Genomic DNA, 20578 nt, shown 5'->3' with positions numbered 1-20578 from the left:
ACAGAGTGAAGTAAGCCAGAACAAAAAATACCAATACAGTATACTAACGCATATATATGGAATTTAGAAAGAGGGTAACCTTAACCCTGTATACGAGACAGCAAAAGAGACACAGGTGTATAGAACAGTCTTTGGGACTCTGTGGGAGAGGGTGAGGGTGGAATGATTTGGGAGAATGGCATTGAAACATGTATATTATCATATGTGAAACGAATCACCAGTCCAGGTTTGACGCATGATACAGGATGCTCGGGGCTGGTGCATGGGGATGACCCCGAGGGAGGATATGGGGAGGAGGGAGGTGGGAGGAGGGTTCAAGAAGGGGAACTCATGTACACCCGTGGCGGATTCATGTCAATGTATGGCAAAACCAGCCAATATAATATTGTAAAGTAATTAGCCTCCAATAAAAAATAATAATAAAAATGGGGGGGGGGAATGGAGGGATGAACAGAGGAGGGTTAATGGGTTCAAAGATATGAAATGAGCATGGGCAAAAGTATGTTTTTTGGGGGGCAATGATGAGGCAAGTGCTGGCTTGAATGGAAAGCTTGCATAGGGCAGTGGTAAAAGATCCATCAAAGAAAGACTAATTTTTGATGGGCAGGTTGAAGTGTCAACCTAAAGGCAGAGGCATTTCAATTAATGCTTAAGCAGGGAAATAAGTAGGATATGTAGAGTGGCTTTGATGGACAGAACATTTGGAAAACAGGAACTGGTGGTTTGCAATACTAAGATGTCAAGTGAGGAAGGCTAGACCAGAGATTCCAGCATGGAAATGGAGATGAGACAGCTACTCAAAATATTTAAGAAGAATTTTATAACTCAGAGGAGTTTTTGGACACCAAAGACACTGGATATTCAGAATCCAGCAATTGGTGAGTCTTTAAATACAGCCTTTAAAAACAAACAAGCCAAACCAAATCAGTATTGTTGGTTCTAGCTCTTCCTCTTGTGGTGGACTTAGTTTTACATCAGTAATGATATTAGGGCACAGGGGTGGGGTTGGAGCAGTTATATGACCCAAGGGAACCATTTAACAGAGGGAGAGGAGTTACAGATGGACTATACTTCCTGCTATTCTATGCAGAAATATTTTTTTATTACAACTGTAGATTATCATATGATGCAACTGACTATTGATCTACAGTTTTATTGTCTATGACCTGGTTTATCAGAGTATTTTTAAATAATATCGCCTTATGAAGATTTTTTCCAAAGAGATTTTTCTCCAGATCCTTCAGTCTCCCTGGGTTTTGGCCATAACCTTGTCATGGACACAGCATATCATCTCCCCAGTCACAGTGTAGAAAGGTCCTTTGGTGTTCCCAGAATCAACTCAGGGAGTGTTGAAGGCAGTTTGACCCCAAACTCCAGAGTGTTGAGATAGGAAGTTACCCTTGTCTTTGGTCTGGGAATGCATATCGATACCTTTAAAAGCGTGTCAGTAGCAATGCGAGGGGATTTACTTGGGTTGAGGTTCTATTTCACTCTGGATTTCTCTCCTTTAGCGTTCATTTTTTTTGGGGGGTGGGTGGGTTAGCATAATGCAAGGCAAAGGGAGAAATAAGAATCATACTCAGAACAACTGTGTTGAATTTACCCATCTTCTCAGTCCCTGCCTGCCTCTCAGGTTGCCCGAGAGAGCGTATTAGATAAGAATTTTAAATCTATAAAAGATGAGCTGGATCAGTAAAATCTACATTAGTCCAGTTCATAGTTCCTTCTATTGCACACCTTCATTACCTCATCCTTTAGAATTACTGGTATGAGTATGGCTGTTTTGTTTTGAACAGAATACAGCTACTTGGCACCAAGCTCATGAGCTGAAAAGTGAAACCCACACTCCATCGGGTTATTTTGACCACAGGTCTCAAACCAGTTTCATCTTCCCAAGAAGTGACATGGTCTCCAGCGTTCACTTAGACAGCTTAGATTGTGAGAAATCTGCCCACAATGCGGGAGACCCAGGCTTGATTCATGGGCCAGGAAGATCCCCTGGAGTAGGAAATGGCAACCCACACCAGTATTCTTGCCTGGAGAATTCCATGGACAGAGGAGCCTGGTGGGCTACAGTCCGTGGAGTTGCAAAGAGTTGAACATGACTGAGCGACTAAAACTTCACTTTACAATTCAGTGACTAGTTGAGCTTTTATTTTTGAATGACTTAAAGATGGTCACTAGGAAAACAGTGACAAATTTTGAAAAATTTTAAAGGGCTATCAAAAAGACATCTGGTTTGAATACTTTAAATTTGAGTGACAATATGTTAAATGTTTGGGAATATTATGGAGAGAAGAGGAAGTTTCAGAGAGGAGAGAAATACTAAAAATAAAGATTTGTTGGGGCAACATGGCAAATGATAGTTGGAATTTCCCCTTTTTCTGTTTTATTAAGCCAACTCAGTTCCTCAGTGGGTTATAACTAGATTAACCATTATCTTTTACCATTCAAAGTGGGTCACTGGTGCGAGTGAAAGGGGAGCTATTAGTAATTATGCTGAGACAATGGGTATAAAACTAAGGTTACCCTGTGCAACCCAGGATGTATGGATTTTAGTTTATTGGTTCCACTTCACTTTAAAGGATGGAGAGTTGTCATTTCTTTTTAGTATTGCTCTTGGTTTTTCAAAACGAGTCAAAAGTGATTCAACTAGTCACAAGATGAAACAACCAGAAGAAAGGTCCCCAAATTATCCTTCCAGTTACACATACACACTGAGCTCAGGGTCACTGTCAGAAAACAGAAAACAAAAAAAGTACTTAATTTGGACTTTGCGGTGGTACAGTGGATCAGAACCTGCCTGCCAAAACAGGGGACACAGGTTCAATCCCTGGCCTGGGAAGATTCCGCATACCACGGAGCAACTGAGCCCGCAGGCTGCAACTACTGAAGCCTGAGTGCCTAGAGCCTGTGCTCAGTAACAAGAGAAGCCACTGCAATGAGAAGCCCATGCGCTGCACCTAGAGAAAACAGCAGCAATGAAGCGCAGCAGTGAAGACCCAGAGCAGTCGAACATAAATAATGTATATATAAAACAGCTTCCCTGGTGGCTCATACAGTAAAGCGTCTGCCTGCAATGCAGGAGACCTGGGTTCAATCCCTGGGGCAGGAAGATCTCCTGGAGAAAGAAATGGCAACCTGCTCCAGTATTCCTGCCTGGAGAATCCCATGGACAGAAGAGCCTGGGAAGCCCCAGTCCATGGGGTTGCAAAGAGCTGGACCCAACTGAGCGACCAACACAACTGAGTGACTAATTAGAGAAAACAGCAAAAATGAAGACCCAGAAATAAATCAATGATGTATACATAGAGACCATAAAGAAGGCTGAGCACTGAAGAATTGATGCTTTTGAACTGTGCTAGAGAAGACTCTTGAGAGTCCCTTGGACAGCAAGGAGATCCAACCAGTCAATCCTAAAGGAAATCAACCCTGAATATTCAATGGAAGGACTGATGCTGAAGCTGAAGCTCCAATACTTTGGCTGCTTGGTGTGAAAAGCCAACTCACTGGAAAAGACTCTGATGCCAGGAAAGAAAGAAAAGAGGCAGAGAAGGGGACGACAGAGGATGAGATGGTTGGATGGCATCACTGACTCAATGGACATGAGTTTGAGCTAATTCCAGGAGATAGTGAATGACAGGGAAGCCAGGAGTGCTGTAGTCCACGGAGTCACAAAGGATCAGACACAACTTAGCAAGTGAACAACAACAATATATAAAAAACCATTCTTAATTCTAACTATAAATCTTCCATTATTGTGGTGTGTGTTTGGATCTACAGGGCACAGTTTGTGTTTTGATATAAACTTGCTTTATTTAATGTACACCAGCACTTTGCCAGAATCTTATAAATGACTACAACTGCTAGCTTTCCTTTGAACAACTGACTTCTTTTCATTATTTGCTTTCAACTTAAAAAAATTTGCTATCCATACTTGTATTGAACAGTTATTTTTTTTCTTATTTAACTTTTTCATAATAACAAGGTCGTACAAAATCAGGGCAAGCCTCCGTCAGACCCTCTCTGATCTCACTGGGCTCCCTGAGTCCCCAGAAAGAATCTTTTGAGATGCTGTTGTGGTGTTGGAGAAGACTCTTGAGAGTCCCTTGGACTGCAAGGACATCCAACCAGTCCATTCTAAAGGAGGTCAGTCCTGGGTGTTCATTGGAAGGACTGATGCTAAAGCTGAAACTCCAATACTTTGGCCATCTTGTGTGAAGAGTTGACTCATTGGAAAAGACTCTGATGCTGGGAGGGATTGGGGGCAGGAGGAGAAGGGGATGACAGAGAATGAGATGGCTGGATGGCATCACCGACTCGATGGACATGAGTTTGAGTGAGCTCCAGGAGTTGGCAATGGACAGGGAGGCCTGGCGTGCTGTGATTCATGGGGTCGCAAAGAGTCAGACATGACTGAGCGACTGAACTGAACTGAACACACATGTTAATAAATACAATGTAGTGTTAATTTATGGGTTATTAAACTTTTCACATAAGGTATCACATTGCCACAATTATTCATCAGCTTGCCTTTTTTTGCTACTTAATATATGCTTTCTAGAAATACCTTCTGCTTTGTTACATTTGGCATTTTGATGCTGTGTCTTAAAAAATGTGAAGTTTATAACCTGTTGTTGAAAAACTAGGAGCTTTTTCCCTATGACATTTATAGTTTATGTATTCATTTCCTTCATAATATTAACATCACTGTAATCATTGTCTGTAATGTTCTCTGTGGATTAAGAAGGACCACTTCTGGAAACCATAACAAAGCACTAGATACAAGGCACATGAGTATAAATTCAGTTCTGAAATGTCTTATTTTCAATGTTTCATCACTTTATAGGTCAATGATGTACTTAACTCCTTCAATATGGGTTTTTAAAATGTCATATTTTTCTCATCTGAACAGTTTCTATTGGTTTTATTATATATCTGTTTCTTTAAAAATAAGGCAATTGCCAATAATTCTGCCAATATTAAATACTGATGGGTGAATAAAACCACAAGTAGATTTGATCAAATATCATTCATGTGTATCTTTGTTCTATTAAACAATTGTCCTATGGTATATATAAGCCCTTTGTTCATGGAACTCTAACTAAAGAAAAAGAGTAATTTTCTATTCACTTTGAATATATTTTATACTTAAGCTGAAGATGAAATTCAATGACAAAATAAAAATAAGGCCAGGAAATAAAAATGAGTTTCAACAGAGAAAATCGCTGGATAATAACATGGCAAAAAGTCTAACTGTAAAGTGAGGGTTTCTGGCTTTGAACAAATAAAGCCTAAAGCAATTGAGGCCAGAGTGAATCACCAGGAGACAGGAATAAGCAAATTTGAAGCAGGTGCGATCTGGCATCTACAAAGACGCAGCACAAAGTAATTAACTTTTTCTAATGTGCACTGACTAGACACCTGTCCTTTGATCTGCTCTGGGTCAGAGACCTAGAAGAAGGCTCCTTATTCTGCCAGTGAGAAGAAAACTGCCAGACAGAGACCTGGTAAAGGCTGCTTGAAGCAGAAGCATGCACATCTGCACCCAATCTAGAAGGATTTAAAGTTATTACATCAGTACATAGAAAGTCCTTTACAAATCAACAGAAGTAACCCCACTGAGATGCCATAGCAACATGGTTTAATGACTCAGGAAGAATGGGTGGGTGGCACCTTGAAGGGCTTGAGGCTGTCCGCCATAAGCAATAATCTCAGGATTTACTAGTTCAAATTACCAGAATTTTTTTCAGTATTTACCCTAAGGAAATATCCAAATATTTAGGGCCAAACGCCACCTGGAATTGTCTCATCAAATAAGAAAATGCTTACCCTTGGGTTGTAGGCTGCTATGTCCTAATCTTATCCATAAAGACTGATACAGAAGCCGATGGCTTGGGTCTTAAAAAGGGAGGCATGGCTTGAGATTAATGGGAAGAAATTGTAAAGAAAAACCCAGAGAAGTCATTCTTCAATGAAATAAATCCATGGTGGACCTGGGAAAAGCCTCACTTGATCATATCCTATCTACTCTATCAAAACTCATGACAGCCTTCAATAAATTACAATGTTTTTGACCTATATGAAAACTGCTGTTATAGTCAGTCAAAATCCAAAGATAAAGAAAGAAAACATGCTACAGGTAATGCTCACCAAATCATGTAGCACCCCCTCCCTCCTTCTGAAACAGAGCAGTAAAAAGAGAGGGTTTATTTTTGCTTAGGGAGCGTACATATCTGATTTAATTTCTACCCAGTTGTCTCAGTTGATGAGTAGACACAGTTTGGGGTATCCGGAAATAAGTCTAAGTTGGGTCTCTGGTTACTGTAAAGGAGCTAACAGGCAAGCTTGAAAAACTGGGGAAAAGACATTCGTTTTAAGCAGTAATATACATTAAAAAATCTTTTCATTGATTTTCCAAAAGCAAAATCTTACTCTTCCACTCCCTCATTTCTAAATCCTCTAACAGAAAAATTAGGTTCTCTCTCCTCTTTTTCCAAGTCCATGATATCCTATTAGTGGTAAGCAGTGGCTCGTAGGGTCCTACATAATTGCATGCCATCTCATGCAGGAATTTCTTGTGTAAGGATTTTATATACTTATATATTAAACACCACTTATAGGTGAATTTTAAAATTTGTGAATTACAGTAAAATAAGAGTCATAATTTTCTACAAACATATTCTTATAATAATGAAGTTATTTTATTAATATATGACCTAGATAGAATTTTTATTAATACTCATCGGAACATCTGTTTTTAAGCTTATATTTTAGAAAATGCTGTAAATGCAGTAAAGCACAAAGAATAATAAACACCCAATATCCAGAGTTGAGCTGTCAACATGATGCTTCTTTCACTTCTTTTGAATAAGAAGATAAGGCATCACAAAAAAATTTAAATCCTTTTTGCTCTAGATTACTGGTCCACTAGAACCAACCTCTATAAGCTCTGAAATTTTTTCTGCTTATTTTCCAGTCAATAGTGGGCATTTAAAAACCTGTCTCCTCTCCCTTTCCATAGATGTAAGAAATGAGTATATTTTCTTCTATTATCTTTTTAGATATTTTTACAAATACTTAAATATATTAATGAACAGCATATGTTTTATGTCTAGGAGTAAAATTTACATAAACATTCCATTAAAAAAACTCATTCTCTATTTAGCCTTTTCATTCAATGCACTGTTGATCAGAATTAAGCACAGAGAAACCTTAATATACTCTTCCTAACATGGGACCATGTTCAATTAATACAACCACAGAATTCCATTATAATGTTTCCAAATAACTGACTATTATGATCAATTTTTATAAGACCCAAGACAGTCCATGCTTCGACACCTTTCTGTAGTTCCAGCTTTTACAATTTTATACAAAACATGGCTCTGAACAAAGTAAAGTAACCAATAGAATTAAGGAAATTGAAGATGAAACAGGAACTTGTCAATCTAAAAAAGATGGTAGTGTTAACAACTATTGCATATATTCTATGGTGTAAGTAAGTATTGACCTTGGGAACTTGGGTTTTGGCATAGTAGGAAGGAGAAATCTATTAAGTAAAAACTCTCTAGTCATAAATATGAATCAGAAGTATGAATACTAACTCTGGATACATTCTTTCAAAATAACGAATAATTTTCTATTTCTGCTCTGAGAGGCCTAAAAATAAGAACTTAGTGACAACAACCACCCCTAGTACTTAGAGTTATTTCTAAATACTACTCCTTCTCCCAAAGGAACTTGGGATCTTTTGAGAAATGACTGATTTCAGTTCTGGACAAGGATATGCAACATGCTTGGCCTGGAACATCTTGTCATCCCCACCCCCACCCCCAATCACATACACACCCCAAAATACACACACATACACAAAATCAAGCTATCAGCACTACTCAGGATGAGGAAAGGATTCAGGAGCCAATCTGAAGAAACTCCCTCTGGCCAAACATGGGTTAACTTAGCATCAAAAAGAATAATAGCATTGGACTACAATACATCAAATCCAAATTCACCTCACACTCACTGACATGTAAAAAAATATAATTCTGTAAGTTCATAATGATCCTTAAACACACCCATTATTATTCACATGCTAAGTAATCAAATTAACTTTTTTGAAACTGCTAAATATGACTAAAGAATCAAGTATTTATCCTTACTTTTGTTTCATGAACTTCTTATAAAAAGTCTATCAAATCTAAATATAATAAAATTTCTAGCTCTGTTGACTAACAAAGAATACAGGGTTTCAGAAGAATGCAATCAGTAACATCCTGTCTGGGGGAAACTCTAAAAGAGAAACAATTTGGATTATCCAAAGAATGGATTGGAAGTGGAAGGAAGGACAAAACCTCTAAGTTAAATAAACCAATGGGAAAGTGTGGACCCTTTTGGGTGCGGATTCGTTACTTTTTTTTTAGGTCCTTATCAGCTGACTATTTTACATACAGAGAATCCCAGGGACGGGGAGCCTGGTGGGCTGCCGTCTATGGGGTCGCACAGTCAGACACGAATGAAGCGACTTAGCAGCAGCAATGTGTATATGTCCATTGGGTCAAAATCCTTAAGTTGTACAAAAAAAATTTTTCAAAAAACTGGAGAAAATGGAACACTCAATAAGAAAGAATTATTACTAATTTAGGTCAGATAACGACATTGCCCAGTCTAGTAAGACTACTTAACTTTTAGAAACGGTATCATTTCATTCAGAAATAGTTGAGTCTATAATAGTTCCCAATAATTTGGGTCAAGGGAGAAGTTGGTGGGAACATAGATGAAACAGTGTTGATAACTGTTTAAGCAGGAGAACAGGTGCGTGGGGGTCCCTGGACTTTCTTCTTCCCTCTTATATGTGCTAAGGTTAAAAAAACAGAAGATAAAGGTTCAATGTAAATAAAAATGAAAATGCTGCTTTGTATTAGATAATTAGGACCTGATACTCATGAAACGGTAGGAGTCTTTAGTGACAGGTTCAAATCACAAGTATCTACATGTAGTGCGTTAGGAAATGCGCCAAAATAAAGAGTGCCTGCAGTAGCAAGCAAATCGGTGTTTCAGATGCAGGGAGCCAGCCTGACGGTAATGTATAGATCAGAGTTTGTGAAAATTCTCTTCCTGCCTTATCATCTTTAAAAAGCCTTAAGTGACTAATGAGGCTTTTAATGATTCCATGTGTTTCTCCTTAGTGGTGCATGCTAAGTTGCTTCAGTCATGTCCTACTCTTTGCGACCTCATGGATTGTAGCCCGCCAGGCTCCTCTGTCCATGGAATTCTCCAGGCAAGAACACTGGAGTGGGTTGCCATGCCCTCCTCCAGGGGCTCTTCCCAACCCAGAGATCGAAGCCGGTGTTTACTGTTTCCTGCATTGCAGGTGGATTCTTTACCACTGAACCACCAGAAAAGTAGAACTGTTAATATGCAATAGAAGAAAAGTAGAAGTACTCCTATATATTAGAAAGAGTAGCTTTTTATTCTGTAGCATATTTTTATCTGCTGCCCTACCAGCCCCCAAGCCTAGTTATCAACCTGCTGGTTTTGACAAGCAAAACACAAATGGATTAGGTGCCTTTGTTAGCACTGTCGGTAAGTTCTGGCACCTGTTTGGATACCAGCTGTGTGTTAATTCATCTTATGATTGTCAAAGCACCAAATATTACAAAACTAGACATGTCCCTTCAGGGTTCCAGGAGTGTGTCTGCATGTTGATTGGCAGATATTCCTGGAAAGACCAGGCCTGATCCTGACCAGCCTCTATGACGAGTTTTGTCTGACTCAAATTAAGACCTGAATGCATAAGCACACACCTGTGAGTCAGTTCAGGTGGAGGATGCTTTGGGGATACGGAACAGAAGGATTCTCTGGTCCAGTGTTTCATCAAATGCCCGAAAGCCATTTTTGACTATGTACCAGTCAGTAAGAGTATGCCCACACCATCTGAAAACTACCATACAACTTCCACAGCTTACTGCTACAGCTTTCCATTTACCCCCACATCTATATTTATACGCCAAAAATGGAACTGATGTACTGCTTCTAGTCCTAAGACATAAACTGAGTTACTGCACGAACAGTTTGGACCAGAGAGGAGATGGCCTGCGGGTTCTCAAAATGAACAGAGCATGGCAAGCTTAGCTGCAAGAAGCCTTTCTCTCGGGATGTGGTGTTATTTTACATCCTTAAAAATAAAAAATACGAGATGCAGGATTAAACATTGTTGTCTTTCGGATAATCTGACGAAATAGATGGATTTTATTTGGGAAAAAAAAACAAAACCTACCTGAAGACTGCAAGGGTCAGAGACCAGAGCACTAAAGGCTTCCTCAGTTCAAACTTCGCCCGCTTGTTCATTAGGTGACGACCACCAAAGACAAAGGCAGCGTACAGAGCGGAAAACAGGAAAGACTTCTTCCTACGAACAAACAGAAAAACAAGATCTTATGAAATGAAGATCTTTAAGCAATTTATCTTTATTCATTAGAAACGTATATTGCTTCACCAACTTTTATACCACTCTTCTCTTCCTACTCACTGAAAATATACTCTTGGGAGTGTGCCCCCTTCACTAAGGACAGAAACTTTAGTCCATTTGGCAACATGGTGGCTAGTGACTCCTCCCCTGATAAAGTAGGCCATCCAGCTTAACTCATGTCAGGATAGATGTATTTTCTTTTAGGGCTCTGTGACTCGAAACATTTTATCAACATGGTACTGAGGTACAAAAAGAAACCTTTTTACCAAGAGAACTGATTTTCAGAGTTTGTTGGACAATTTATATGGATTAATTTAAAGGGACCATTTTGTTGGAAATAGAAAAACTAGGTGACAGACCTGTGTCCTAGGACAAGAAAGCCTTTAAAAATGGCATCTTCCCAATAGACTAATGATACTAAAAATGATTTTGGAGAAACACTTCATGAATTAAAACAATAAAGTCAAGCTACATGAATTAGGGCTCCTGAAAGATGGATTCCTGACATCTTCACCAGGGGAGGCAGGTATTAAATTTCAGTATAATCATTAATAATAAGCCTAATTGTCAGACATCATACAATGAAACAGGAAGAACTTCTTACAGTACAGTAGTCTAAAACCTTGAGGTTGAATCTTGGCAAATATCTGACTTTTCTACCTGCTTATAGGAAAGATAGGGGATAAAGCCAAACTGAAACATTCTGTTATTTAGTTGCTAAATTGTGTCCAACTCTTTGCAACCCTGTGGACTGTAGCCTGCCAGGCTCCTCTGTCCATGGGATTCTCCAGGCAAGAAAACTGGAGTGAGTTGCCATTTCCTTTCCCAGGGGATCTTCCCCACCCAGGAATTGAACCCTCGTCTCCATCTTGGCAGGCAGATTCTTTATCACAGAGCCACCTGGCAAGCCCAGGACATTCTGTAGGACAGCTGACTTTCTTTCTTCAAAATGTCAGTGGTAAGAAATCAAAATCTAGGGCTGTTCTATATTAAAAGCAACTTGAGAGACATAATTAAATATAACGTGTTGAACTTTTGGGGATACTTATTTGAACAGATGTTTAAAAAAATCTTTAATAAAATCAGAAAGTTATCAGTCATAATTTTAAAAGTTATCAGTTAATATTTATGGGTGAAATTATATGTCTTGGATTTGCTTTAAAATACTCTTGGAAACAAACAGAACTCAGTATTAAGAATGGAGAGATGAAAGGAGATTTAAAAAAAATGATGGAACACAGGGTCTTCAGCACCCATTTATGATTATAATGCTTCAAAAAATGGGCAAAGAAGGAAACCTACCTCAACATAATAAAGGCCATATATGATAAGCCCACAGCAAACATTCTCAATGGAAAAAACTGAAAGCATTCACCCTAAGATCAGGAACAAGACAAGGGTGCCACTTTCATCACTATTATTCAACATAATTCTGAACAGCAACCAGAGAAGAAAAAGAAATAAAAGGAATCCAGATTGGAAAAGAAGAAGTAAAGATCTCACTGTTTGCTGATGACAAGATACTATACACAGAAAACCCTAACGATAGTGTCAGATAATTACTAGAGTGAATTACTAATTACTAAACAGCGAATTTAGCAAAGTCTCAGGATATAAAATCAATACACAGAAATCACTTGCATTCCTATATACTAACAATGAAATATCAGAAAGAGAAATTAAGGAATCAATCCCATTGACCACTATAACAAAAAGAATAAAATATCCAGGAATAAACTTACCTAAGGAGACAAAAGAACTGTATGCAGAAAATTATAAGACACTGATGAAAGAAATCAAAGATGACATAAACAGATGGAGAGATAGTCCATGTTCCTGGGTAGGAAGAATCAATACTGTGAAAATGACTATACTACCAAATGCAATCTGCAGATTCAATGCAATCCCTATCAATTTACCAATGGCATTTTTCACAGAACTAGAACAAAAAATTTCACAATACATATGGAAACACAAAAGATCCCAAATGGCCAAAGCAGTCTTGAGAAAGAAGAATGGAGCTGGAGGAATCAACCTTCTTGACCTCAGATTATACTACAAAGCTACAGTCATCAAGACAGTACAGTACTCGCACAAAAACAAAAATATAGACCAATGGAAAAAGATAGAAAGCCCAGAAATAAACCCGTTACTTTGCCAACAAAGGTCCTTCTACATAAAGCTATGGTTTTTCCAGTAGTCATGTATGGATGAGAGAGTTGGACTATAAAGAAAGCTGAGCAAAGAACTGATGTTTTTGAACTGTGGTGTTGGAGAAGACTCTTGAGAGTTCCTTGGACTGCAAGGAGATCCAACCAGTCCATCCTAAAGGAGATCAGTCCTGAATATTCATTGGAAGGACTGATGCTGAAGCTGAAACTCCAATACTTTGGCCACCTGATGCGAAGAGCTGACTCATTTGAAAAGACCTTCATGCTGGGAAAGACTGAGGGCAGGAGGAGAAGGGGACAACAGAGGATGAGATGGTTGGATGGCATCACTAACTCAATGGACATGGGTTTGAGTAAACTCCAGGAGTTGGTGATGGATAGGGAGGCCTGGCATGCTACAGTCCATGGGGTCGCATAGAGTCAGACACGACTGAGTGACTGAACTGAACCTATGGGTACCTTATTTTTGACAAAGGAGGCAAGAATATACAATGGGGCAAAGACAGCTTTTTCAATAAGTGGTGCTGGGAAAACTGGACAGCTACATGTAAAAGAATGAAATTAGAATGCTTCCTAACACCATACACAAAGATAAACTTGAAATGGATTAAAGACCTAAATGAAAGACCAGAAACTATAAAACTTAGAGAAAACATAGGCAGAACACTGGATGACACAAAGCAAGATCCTCATGACCCACCTCCTAGAGTAATGGAAATAAAAACAAAAGTAAACAAGATTAAACTTAAAAGCTTTTGTGCAGCAAAGGAAACTATAAGCAAGGTAAGAGGACAACCCTCAGAATGGGAGAAAATAGCAGCAAATGAAACAACTGACAACAGATTAATTTCCAAAATATACAAGCAGTCATACAACTCAGTACCAGAAAAATAAACAATCCAATCAAAAAGTGGGAAAAGACCTAAACAGACATTTCTCCAAAGAAGACATACAGATGGCTAACAAACACATGAAAAGATGTTCAACACTGCTTATTATTAGAGAAATGTGAATCAAAACTACAATGAGATATAACCTCTCACTGGTCAGAATGGTCATCATCAAAAAGTCTATAAATAATAAATGCTAGAGAGGGGGTGGGGAAAAGGGAACGCTCTTGCACTGTTAGTGGGAATGTAAATTGATCCAACCACTATGGATGACGGTATGGAGATTCCTTAAAAAACTAGGAATAAAACCACCATATGACCCAGCAGTCCCACTCCTAGGCATATACCCTGAGGAAACCAAGATTGAAAAAGACACATGTATCCCATTGTTCATTCCAGCACTGTTTACAATAGCTAGAACATGGAAGCAACCTAGGTGTCCATCAACAGATGAATGGATGAAGAATTTTTGGTTCATATTCACAATGGAATATTACTCAGCCATAAAAAGGAACACATTTGAGTCAGTTCTGATGAGGTGGATGAACCTAGAGCCTATTATACAGAGTGAAGTGAGTCAGAAAGAAATATCGTATACTAAGGCATACATACGGAATCTAGAAAGATGGCACTGAAGAATTTATTTGCAGGGCAGCAGTGGAGAAACAGACATAGAGGAGAGGGTGAGATTATGGAGAGAGTGACATGGAAACTTCTATTACCATATGTAAAATGGATAGCCAACTGGAATTTGCTGTATGGCTCAGGAAACTCAAACAGGGGCTCTGTATCAACACCAAGGCATGGAATGGGAGGGAGATGGGAGGGAGGTTCAAGAGGGAGGGGCTGTATACCTATGGCTGATTCATGTTGAGGTTTGAAAACAACAAAATTCTGTAAAGCAATTATCCTTCAATTAAAAAATAAATAAAGTAAAAAAAAAAAACCCTCACATTTCAGGAAATACCTACCCACCAACAAACACTTTTAAAGAACTTGTTTATTTTTGAAAAGTGTTTTATCAACATAATGTATGAAATTCGGAAAACAACCAAGAGCTCAGGCATTCTAAACCAAAAGAAAAATTCAAGAGAATCAAGTTTTAAGAACAGCTGAATCTAACAGAACTTCACCCATTTTTATTACTAAATTATATAAGAATCCATAGGAAATTTTTAGCTAAAGTCCATCTTCATTTGAGTTACATCAAATAACATAATTTTTTAATTGGCTTCCCCATATATTAGTAAGCTGATTACTTTGCAAACTTTAAACTTTTTATTTTGTATTAACGAAATAAATTATTTTTTTTAATCAACAATCTTGTGGCAGTTTCAGGTAAACAGCGAAGGGACTCAGCCATATACACACGTATCCATTTTCCTCCAAACCTCCTGCTCATCCAGGCTGGCACAGAACACTGAGTAGAGTTCCATGTGCTGTACAATAGGTCCTAGGTGTTACACTGTTATTTTTAATGAAAATCTAAAAATGGTAATTTTTAACAAGTCTAAAAAATGTTCAGAAAAGTAAATGAAATTTCAGAAGTAAAAAAGAAAAAATAATGAAGAGATGAAAGCAATAAAAAATGATGGAACACAGGATCTTATGAGTCTTTTTTTCTTTTTGTTAGGTTTAAGTGGGACTTTTAGACAGGAAGGTCTAGGTAAATAGAATAGAATCTGCATGTCCTGCACATTTATTAGTGTACCAAGGAGAAGTGAACAATAGTATCGATAATGCCATAAAGAACAAAAACACAAAGTTTTCGTAGAGTACAATTCAATAGAAAGTAACAGAAGCTATATATTACAAATAACTGAAACGTCTGAGTACTTTCTGATATGATAAAGCAATGTTTCTTTTAAAATGGGTACTCCTCACTCAAGGGCTGAAAAATAAGTTCTGAGATGTAATACAAAAAGAAAAATGCATTCACCCAAAGAGCATTACTTGTAAAGGGCTTTGTATTTTTTCTCCAATGACTGCCACGAATTGCTGACTTTGAGAGATCTTATTGTTCACACAGCATCACTCTTCTTCCAGTGATTGCAAGTGACTGACCTGGTGAACACCACCAAATAAAGTGGTGATTTTGGAAATCAGTTGGTAAATAGATTTAAATAAATCACTTCCACTGAGTGTCACAAACTCTTGTAAACATAAGACCTGGCACAGACTAGTGCTTAATAAATGTTTGTTGAATGATCATGATCTTGTCATATTGAATTTTCTGATAAGAGAAAATATAATTAATGTACTCAGGCACATGGAAGCTCAGAGAACACTGAATAAATCAACAGTTGGTGGCTCAGATGGAAAAGAATCTTCCTGCAATGTGGGAGAGCCAGGTTAGATCCCTGGGTTGAAAAGATCCCCTGGAGAAGGGAATGGCTACCCACTCCAGTATTCTTGCCTGGAGAATTCCGTGGACAGAGGAACCTGGCAGACTACAGTCCATGGGGGGGTCACAAAGAGTCGGACACAACTCAGCAACAGTTTCACTTTTCACTTTCCCTTTCCCAGTTAATGTCTTAATAACCAAAGAATAAAATATTTAGGAAAAAAAATGATCCATTTTCTTCCTCCAGAAAGAAAGAGACTATTTCTGTATTTCAAAGAGAAGAAGAAAAGTGAGACAATTTTATGGAAACTGTTAAGTATTGAACATTTGAAGAATAAAGCAGTTTTGGCCATAAACACATTTATTGCTTTACTCCTTTGAAGTTTGAAAGTATATGGCATTACTTTAAAACTCAGAATCACTATCTCTACTTCTATGCACATAAGGATTCACTCAAGAATAACAAAATTTATTGTTACTGTAGACAGTAGTCATAAGCAAAAGCATATATTCTTTTCTAATTAAAGGTAATGATAAGTGACAATAATCATAGTATTATGATTTAAGGAGTGATTCCTGGGGGTAGAGATAGTGCTAAAAAGCTTTGGTATTTAATTCTCTTAATCATCCTTAGGTAAAACATTTTCTTCATGTTATGGCCAAGGAGCCTGACTTAGAGATTAAGTAGCCTCAGTCCTATGGTAAGAAGAGTTTATCTGCTGTGTTATAAGAGTTCCTTAAACCCCTTTACAGAACTACAAGGCTATTGCGTAACTTTGTGGCACAGTTTGTGAAAAGATGAAGAGCAATCTCTACACCTTTGTTTCAACTGCCACATTTTCTGGGCAGTGGAAGTCTGATCCAAATCCTCTTCAGAACAAATTCACTATATGTATCATTGAAAACTCTTCCTTTCAATGATTTATTATTCTTTCTCTTGCTCATTCACTCTAATTCCAAGTTCAGTTATACTTACATTAATTATATTACTCACAATTATGAACCAAATTAAAGAATGTCCATATGATCCTATCATTCTAGCCGAAGGGAAAAATAATGTGCCTAGAAGAACTAACCAAAGAATAAAAAGTCTTCCCTCTGTAGTCTTTCCTCAAATTTCTTCAGTTCTAGAACGAGAATTAGTCCTAAGGTACTGCTAGGTTCCTGGCCAGGGCTGTTCCGTTTTTCACATGTTTACTAAAGATCTCTTTAAGAATCTTCAATTCCACAGCTAGGGCAACCAAGTTAATCAATATAAACATGCAGAATTTGAGAACCATGAGGGACAAATGTTTTTGTTCTACAGAAAAGGAAATGAGGTGGGGTGTGCTGATGACATTGGTTCAGGGTCACGTGGCTGCATTCACACATATTGGGCAAAACTACCAAAATTGAAATGGCTGTGATCAAGCATGGAGGTAAACAAAAATCAATTGTCTAGGCTCTATCTGGGTCCCAGGCAGTCAATAATGAGTGCTATCGCTTCCGTTGTCTCTGACTGTCTGCGATTCTATGTACTGTAGCCCTCCAGGCTCCTGTGTCTATGGGGATTTTCCAGGCAAGAATATTGGAGTGGGTTGCCACACCCTTCTCCACTAGTGGTAATCACTAGTTTTCCAGGGGATCTTCCTGACCCAGGGATTGAACCCACATCTCTTAATGTCTCCTACATTGACAGGCAGGTTCTTTACCACTAGTGCCACCTGGGAAGCCCCCAGTCAATTATAGGAACTGAGTATAAATATTATAATAAAAAACAAGTGACTTATTGTATCCTACATAAATCTTTCACTATGGTGAAATTTAAATAATGTTTCGACAACAATGGATGGACTTGGAAGGCCATTATGCTAAGTGAAATGAGACAGACAAAAAGAATACTGTATGATATTACTTGTACAAGGAATCTAAAAAAATACAGCAAAGTAATGAATATAAGAAAAATGAAGCAGTCTCACAGATATAGAGCAATACTGGTTAGCAGCGGGGAAAGGAAGAGGAGTGTAAAGGTGGGAGGGTAGGAGAAATCAACTGTTGGATGTAAGGTAGGCTACAAGGCTGTACTTTACAAGAGGGAAATATAACCAATGTTTTGCAATAACTGTAAAAGGAGTATTAACTTTGAAAATTGTAGTAAAAATAAGTAAATACACAAAAAATAAAAATGTTAATGCTTTGAGTTGATTTAGAACGAAGTTTAGGGTTCTATTCAGAGAGGGAATCATCTGAGGAAGTATCAACTGAGTAAAAATTTATCATTCATAGTTGAATATTATGATTTTTCCATTTTGCTAGAAGAAAATTTTTCTTTAGACAAAAGGGTGATTTAACTGAATTAAAACTGTATTTCCATCCTGGTATCTCTTTGGTAAAGTTTCAATTACAGTCAAGATGAAAATGACTTGCCACAGGCCCACTTACTATTTAATGTGGATAGATGACGTCCCTAAAACTTCAACAGTAATCCAATAATACTTCATGTTCTGACAGGCCTCCATAGCTGGGTATAATGGTAAACTGCACTGTTTTATCACCAGATAACTAGAAATTTCTAGATGCTACGGACTCTTGTTTAGTAAATGCACTCTTAAATGCACAATCATGCAGCACAACCTTTAACTGTAGGTACTTAATACTTTTCATATTGTTCATAGGGTTCTCAAGGCAAGAACACTGAAGTGATTTGGCATTCCTTTCTCCAGTGGACCACATTTTGTCAGAACTCTCCGCCATGACCTGTCCATCTTGGGTGGCCCTACACAGCATGGCTCATGGTTTCATTGAGTTAGACAAGGCTGTGGTCCATGTGATCAGATTGGTTAGTTTTCTGTGATTATGCTTTTCAGTGGCCCTCTGATGGAGAAGGATAAGAGGCTTATGGAAGCTTCCTGATGGGAGAGACTGAATCTTGTTATGATGGGCAGGGTCATGTTTCAGTTCAGTTCAGTTCAGTCGCTCAGTCGTGTCCGACTCTCTGCGACCCCATGAATCACAGCACGCCAGGCCTCCCTGTCCATCACCAACTCCCGGAGTACACTCAAACTCATGTCCACAGAGTCGGTGATGCCATCCAGCCATCTCATTCTCTGTCGTCCCCTTCTCCTCCCGCCCCCAACCTTTCCCAGCATCAGAGTCTTTTCCAGTGAGTCAACTCGTCGCATGAGGTGGCCAAAGTATTGGAGTTTCAGCTTTAGCATCAGTCCCTCCAATGAACATCCAGGACCGATCTCCTTTAGAATGGACTGGTTGGATCTCCTTGCAGTATAAGGGACTCTCAAGAGTCTTCTCCAACACCACAGTTCAAAAGCATCGATTCTTCGGCGATCAGCTTTCTTCACAGTCCAACTCTCACATCCATACATGACCACGGGAAAAACCATTGCCTTGACTAGACGGACCTTGGTCGGCAAAGTAATGTCTCTGCTTTTTAATATACTATCAAGGTTGGTCATAACTTTCCTTCCAAGGAGCAAGCGTCTTTTAATTTCATGGCTGCAATCAGCATCTGCAGTGATTTTGGAGCCCAAAAAAACAAAGTCTGACACTGTTTCCACTGTTTTTCCATCTATTTCCCATGAAGTGATGGGACCAGATGCCATGATCTTTGTTTTCTGAATGTTGAGCTTCAAGCCAACCTTTTCACTCTCCTCTTTCACTTTCATCAAGAGGCTTTTGAGTTCCTCTTCACTTTCTGCCATAAGGGTAGTGTCATCTGCATATCTGAGGTTATTGATATTTCTCCCAGCAATCTTGATTCCAGCTTGTGCTTCTTCCAGCCCAGCGTTCCTCATGATGTACTCTGCATATAAGTTAAATAAGCAAGGTGACAATATACAACCTTGACGTACACCTTTTCCTATTTGGAACCAGTCTGTTGTTCCATGACCGGTTCTAACTGTTGCTTCCTGACCTGCATACAGGTTTCTCAAGAGGCAGGTCAGGTGGTCTGGGATTCCCATCTCTTTCAGAATGTTCCACAGTTTATTGTGATCCACACAGTCAAAGGCTTTGGCATAGTCAATGAAGCAGAAATAGATGTTTTTCTGAAACTCTCTTGCTTTCTCCATGATCCAGCGGATGTTGGCAATTTGATCTCTGGTGCCTCTGCCTTTTCTAAAACCTGCTTGAACATCTGGGAGTTCACGGTTTACATACTGCTGAAGCCTGGCTTGGAGAATTTTGAGCATGACTTTACTAGCGTGTGAGATGAGTGCAATTGTGCGGTAGTTTGAGCATTCTTTGGCATTGCCTTTCTTTGGGATTGGAATGAAGACTGACCTCTTCCAGTCCTGTGGCCACTGCTGAGTTTTCCAAATCTGCTGGCATATTGAGTGCAGCACTTTCACAGCATCATCTTTCAAGACTTGAAATAGCTCAACTGGAATTCCATCACCTCCACTAGCTTTGTTCGTAGTGATGCTTTCTAAGGCCCACTTGACTTCACATTCCAAGATGTCTGGCTCTAGGTCAGTGATCACATTATCGTGACTATCTTGGTCGTGAAGATCTTTTTTGTACAGTTCTTCTGTGTATTCCTGCCACCTCTTCTTAATATCTTCTGCTTCTGTTAGGTCCATACCATTTCTGTCCTTTATCGAGCCCATCTTTGCATGAAATGTTCCCTTGGAATCTCTAATTTTCTTGAAGAGGTCTCTTGTTTTTCCTATTCTGTTGTTTTCCTCTATTTCTTTGCATTGATCAC

At 38.7% G+C, this 20578-nt stretch overlaps 1 protein-coding gene across 2 annotated transcripts in view; it reads right to left on the bottom strand.

The window, feature by feature from the left end:
- Nucleotides 1-20578, bottom strand: part of ELOVL6 (ELOVL fatty acid elongase 6) — a 169228-nt gene that overhangs the window by 48000 nt on the left and 100650 nt on the right. For both annotated transcript variants that reach the window (XM_055435145.2, XM_055435144.2), the window contains exon 3: nucleotides 10280-10411. In XM_055435145.2, the coding sequence (XP_055291120.1) occupies nucleotides 10280-10411 (132 nt within the window). The remainder of the gene's footprint in view (nucleotides 1-10279; nucleotides 10412-20578) is intronic.

The sequence above is a fragment of the Moschus berezovskii genome, chromosome 5 (genome assembly GCF_049115385.1).
Source record: "Moschus berezovskii isolate FMDL1 chromosome 5, NW_MosBer_1.0, whole genome shotgun sequence".
Taxonomy (NCBI): domain Eukaryota; kingdom Metazoa; phylum Chordata; class Mammalia; order Artiodactyla; family Moschidae; genus Moschus; species Moschus berezovskii.
Note: the sequence above shows the minus strand (reverse complement) of the source record. Positions and strands in the feature narration are given on the sequence as shown.